This window comes from Rhincodon typus, chromosome 10 (genome assembly GCF_021869965.1).
Source record: "Rhincodon typus isolate 14 chromosome 10, sRhiTyp1.1, whole genome shotgun sequence".
Taxonomy (NCBI): domain Eukaryota; kingdom Metazoa; phylum Chordata; class Chondrichthyes; order Orectolobiformes; family Rhincodontidae; genus Rhincodon; species Rhincodon typus.
In genome coordinates this window covers 70091663-70097533 of record NC_063341.1, presented here as the reverse complement: position 1 = coordinate 70097533, position 5871 = coordinate 70091663, and the positions used below count along the sequence as shown (strand labels likewise).

The window sequence follows — 5871 nt, the reverse complement described above, 5'->3', positions numbered from 1 at the left end:
CCAGCTCCACACTGTTATCTCTGGTGCTGGAATTAGCTGTGCTTTTTTTTTAACGTAACAGCATAAGAAATAGGAGCAGGAATGGATAATTCAGTCCCTCAAGCCTGCTCTGCTATTTAATCCAATCAGCTGATCTGATCTCAGGCTCAAATTCACTTTCCTGCCCGCTTTACAGAAAACCTTGAATCCATTACTAATTACTATCATTCAATTTCATTCCTAAGATGCAAGCATTGCCAACAAGGCAAGAATTTATCAGCCATCCCTAAATATTTTTGAGAAGGCTCAACAAAACCAGACTGAACAAATTATGAACAAATTTCTGATGAAGGGTCTAGGCCCGAAACGTCAGCCTTTCTGCTCCTATGATGCTGCTTGGCCTGCTGTGTTCATCCAGCTCTGCACCTCGTTGTCTCCAAAGCGTTAATCCTTGTTCTCTCTCCACATATGCTGCGTGTCCTGTTGATCATTTCCAGCATTTTGGTGCTGTCATTTTCAAGAGTTATTAAGTTGTGGTGCTTGAAAGGCAGAATTATTCACATCAATAACGTGCATATACACAGCATCTTTAAATGTGGTAAAAATGTCCTAAAGAGCTATCAAATCCATTGCACACAGATCAGTTCCTTATGTAGACTGATGAGTGCCAAGTTCATTTGCTGTGTCATGCCACTTGCTTAATATCAGATTTCCAGGGAAAGAATGAGACTTTTATTGGTCACATATTGAGATATCACATACATATCATATATACATATCATCTTATTTCATGTACTAAATTATTATCTATAGAAAATAAATAAAGCCCCAAAGAACTGCGGATGCTGTAAATCAAAAACAAAAACTGAAATTGCTGGATAAACTCAGCAGGTCTGGCAGCATCTGTGGAGAGAAATCAGAGGTAACATTTCGGGTCCGGTGACCCTTTCTCAGAACCGATGGTAGCTCGGAAAATGTCACTTTATCTCAGAAGATAGGGTGGGGGGAGGGGGTAAAGAACAAACGATAGGAGGGGATAGGGCCCAACGAGAAAGAACAGCTGCACAGATGACTAACAATCTGGCTAGGAGGGTGAATAACTATTAATGGAGACTATCAGTGGCTATAGAGTTATCTACAGAGTTTTTCAAGTTGAAAAAGTCATAGACAGTCATTTTCCTCAACTGTCTCAAATTATCTACTGTGCTCATCAACTGTAATAATAATTCTGGAGAGGATGGTATTCTGTAACATGTAATTTTCTTGCAATTTTATTCAAGATTTGCCATATTTTGAAGAACAGCTTACCAGGATCTGACTTGACATTCTGTTGTTTCTGACTTCTTTGTTTCTAAGCTGCCCTTGTAGACGAGCTTGGGTTGCTTCAACAGACTTTGACAGCTGCTTTACAAAGCAAGAATTAACCTGGAAATAAAGTGTAATTTGCATTAATTAACCCCCATGAGCAATTATTAATTTATTCTGGTTAAGTAAGAAGAATTCCGATATCCTTGTACCTTTTCCATCTGACATAGCTCCAAAGCTTCTTTAGCATTGTTCTCAACATCCTGCAGTCTTCTTTTTAAATGCTGCAAAACAATTTCTTTTTGAAGTCAGACACTACTACAGTGCGAAAACCAGTAATTCTTGCGAAATTACCCATTTTTGTGTGTTTAATGCAATTTAGAACAACTTATCTATTTTTAGGAACGATGAAAGTAAAATACTTACAATATTTTCAGTTTCACATCTTGTCAGCTTCTGTGTCAACACTTTGACTTGTCTGTTGGTACAATCCATACAAGGCTAGAACGATAAGCTTAGATCAGAATGTGGCCTCACATTCCCAAAGAAGTAGACATAGCAACTGCAACTGCCGAAAATTCCATTATCCTTACATCTTATCCACAATAACTTTGGAAAGTCCAATTCAAATAATCATTGCAGTCATAAATTATCCCCCTTCTTCTGAATTTGAGTCAATTCCTCCTCTCATGAAATTAACCCTAGGTATTAGTTATAAATACCATAGGGCACTATTAGTAAGAGCTGATAGGAATCGTAGTGAGACATTGTGCAGACGATAGGTTGGGTAATGGAATAAATTAAATCTTATTATATTGCTAAATTAATACCTTTCCTTTTAATAAAATTATGACAGCCTACTTTAGCTGAGGGTAGTCGGAGTTATGAAACTGAGTATTAAACAGGGCAGCATTTATTCAAATAGAATCCATCTGAATGCCCAACTGGCACAACAAAAGCAGTAAATATCTATTACCGCAAAATGGCTACTGCATTTGACTACATGATAATGACTGTATTCCAAAAGTAGCAAGTTGTGTGAGAAACATCTGGAGTGGAATGAGGCAGGAAACAGGAGCTGGGAATGTTCCTGGCTCCCAAACCTGCCTCTGGTTGGAAGCATTCACTCACTAAGTTTTTGGCTGGAATGCACCCCTAGTTGGCAGGGAAATAGGTTTCCTGTCCAAGGATGAGGGGTAGGTTTTTGCAAATTAAGGGTGAGTCAGAGGACCTTTCAGATTAACAGAAGCACATGGCTACAATACAAGGTAAGTAACTGAGGGAGGACTGCAACAGGAAGGTGACTTACCGGCTGCATTTTTTGGAAAACAAATTATACGACACCAAAAGCAGCAAAGCTATCACTGTTGGGAGACTCTCCCGACACGGAGAAACCTTTAGTTACACCCATCCTTGAACAGGCAGACCTCATAAGGCTGTGTGAAACTGTCCCCCAGCCTTCCACCAAGTGCTGGGCTCCAGACGGTTAATCTGCCCCTCACCATTTCAGGAAATCGAAGTTTGACTCGAAAATGCCTGCTAGGTTCCGTTAACCACTGCTTACAAGGCTCTTAATGGCTGCCTGACTTAAATTAGCACACTTAAGAGAATTCAATGTGTTTTTTTTAATTATCAACAAATCCATCTTGAAAATATTCCACCACTATAGGTGAAAGACTACAGGGAGAAAGATAAAGGGAAAAAGTTTTACATGGCAAACAAACAGCGGGTTACACGATCTACAGAAATGTATTGGAAGGAGGTAATTCTGTTCCGTTCCAATATTTCTCAGGCCAGGGTTCCTTATATCGAAGGGTGTGTTACAGCAATCGGCCTTTTGGCTAAAACCAAGTGTCAATTTGTGAGTCATCAGAGCCATTGAGATCATTGCTGGATCGTGATTGGACGTTAGAGGACTGTCGGTTGAGCTGATCCTCTATTGGTGGATCTTTATGTTGGCTTCGGCCTAATGCCAATGTGGGGAAAAGCCAACCTTGTGCTATGGCCTCAGCAAGCACCCGAGCCCCAGGCCAGGGGGTCTGGAACACAGTCAGGATGACTGTGAAGAAGGTGGAAGAAAGTATACTGATCGATTGGACCTTCCCCACTGAAGGGGCAAGGATTCTACTGAATGGTTGTGGGTTTTAAGTAGTAGATAGCTATTGCCTGCAGGCTTTCCCCAGTGATGGGCATTTTGACATGTCCTTCAGAAATGTCAAACAACGTGAGCATTTCCTGAAGGTATTTGAGGAGAAAGGAGGTGAGGGTCCCTTCTCTGTGTTGAATGCAGTGCCATTGTACCTGCACAGAAGAGTTAGATGGTCACCATCCATATGTATAACTGCTGTGTGGCAGTAGTAGATAAGCTGACCTTCCTGGGAAGGTATGTGCAAGTGGACAGTGGCAGCAATGATGTGATGGGCTCCTTTGGGATATGGACCAGCAAATGGAAGGTCAAGTTAATCCTGAGGGCATATGCTGATGGGAACATCTTCCAACCGCTGTCCAGCTTTGTGATTGGTTGGAGCCGAGATTATCTGACATATGCGGGGTAGGCCAGGGTCCGTCAAAGCTGCAGGAGGTCAGGGCACATGGCGGTGGAGTGCAAGGTGACCCTGTAAGGAGGAGGGGTGCCTGACCAAGGTCTGCCGACAGGCAAAGGGCTGCTATCTGTGTGGGGAAATGAACCACCTGTATAAGGTGTGCCCAAGATGAGGGGCCACATATACTCGGATGGTGAGCAGTAACAACATGAGCCGAGCCACGCCCCCCGCCCCTCCCCCCAACCAAAGGACAGTAAGTTACCACCCTCCAGCAGGAAAAACAAAATGAGGGCCGTGCAGAAGGAGGGAATGGGATGCAGAGGGGGAGGCAGGAAGCCAACATGGCTGCACAACAGGCTCAACCTCCACATGGGAATCAGAGTTAATGGAGGAGGAGGTGACAAAGGAGTCGGGCGAGTGGAAAACAGTCAAGGGGAAAGAGAAAAACATAACTTCGCCAGGCCCCCAAAGGCCCACAGTAACAGAACGGAAAGGGGCAGCTGCACGGTGGACATAGTAGCAGCTCCTCGGAGAAAGGGGACTTACCGAGGGAGGGTCACCAATGGAAAAGGAGGGATCAAGGCTACCAGGGAGAAGGACAGGAGCATTCACCATCCCACCCCCACCCAAAAATGGCAGATGTCAGGAGGGGCCCTGCGAAACCCAGCCCCCCACTGTCAGGAACCAAGAGGGTTCCTCCACACCACAACTCTGGGCAGCTGGGAGCAGCGAGGTTTGGAGGAAGGAGTAGGGGATGACATCCCCCTGTCGGACTCCGAACCGGACATTCTCGGCTTCGTCCTCGCCGCAATGACACCAGGCCGGGGAAATGGTCCCAGGGAGGAGCTGGACAGCTAGCCTAGCCCTGCAAGGGTCCAACAGTTCGTCCACACAATGGGCATGCATCCACTGATAAGACCTTGGGTAAATGGGCTTTGGGTTTTACCAATTTTGCCTAGTACTAAATCCTGATTCACTCTTTGAATTTTCTCTACTTCTGATGAAGAGCCTGCCCTGTTTTTGTCATGATGTGTGTTGATTTTTGTTACCTTTCCATTGTATCTTCATCGTCAAACTCTCAATCTGCAATTAGCGACTTACCCAGAATGTAACAATCGTGGGACTTCACTTGTGTCTGAAAAGCGCTCAACACAGTGTTATTTTTCATACTCACAATCGATCTCACCCCCTGTTATTCTGCTACTTCAAGGATGTAACTTTATCCTAAGTCATTCTACTGATTTTTTTTGGGGGGTGTCAACAATGTTTCTCCTACCTCAGAATTCCATTGCTCCGTCAAGAGGTATTGTAACTTTTGGCTTGCAATCTTGAAATTTTCCAGTTTCTCTAGAAACATGTTCTTTTCTTCAGTAAATCCACTAAACCCCGAGGCTGGAAGTTGATTCACCTACAAAGATGGTAAGAAACACTGGGCTAAATTAATTTTTATTTTCCTGTAGAACTTACAGAAAGACACAGGCATTCAGTCTGACAGATCCTTGCTGGTGTTTACATTCCTCCTCTTACCTCCCTTCTTCCAACCCTAGCAACATATTCTACTTCTTCCCTCACATTCTGACCCAACTTAAGGTCATAATAAGGAAAAGGTAAGGCAATTTGACCTGTCGGGTCAGCTCCACCATTTAATAAGATGATACTGATTCGATCGTAGACTTAAAAGAACTTTACTGCCTGTCCCTATAACCCTCAAATCCCATGTAAATCAAATATCTGTCTAACTTGGGCAGCCTGGTGGCTCAGTTGTTAGCACTGCCACCTCACAGCACCAGCGACCCTCAGGTGACAGTCTGCATGGGGTTTGCATGTTCTCCCGTCCCTGCGTGGGTTTCCTCCCACAGTCCAAAGACGTGCAGGTTGGGGTGGATTGGCCATGCTAAATTGCCCGTAGTATTCAGGGATGTGTAGGTTAGGTGAATTAGCTACAGGAAATCTGTGAAAAAAAGATCAGACTTAACGTTTCGGGTCCGGTGACCCTTCCTCAGAACTCAAATTTTTATCTTCATGTAGAACGAGTTCTGAGGAA

The 5871-nt window shown here is 43.9% G+C and overlaps 1 protein-coding gene across 1 annotated transcript in view; it reads right to left on the bottom strand.

Moving 5' to 3' along the window:
- LOC109935475 (protein BCAP-like) overlaps nt 1-5871 on the bottom strand; it is a 193305-nt gene that overhangs the window by 179731 nt on the left and 7703 nt on the right. Inside the window, exons 3-6 of the mRNA XM_020534118.2 lie at nt 5104-5235; nt 1711-1785; nt 1497-1568; nt 1288-1404 (exon numbers count right to left, since the gene is read on the bottom strand). Of these exons, the coding sequence (XP_020389707.1) occupies nt 1288-1404; nt 1497-1568; nt 1711-1785; nt 5104-5235 (396 nt within the window). The remainder of the gene's footprint in view (nt 1-1287; nt 1405-1496; nt 1569-1710; nt 1786-5103; nt 5236-5871) is intronic.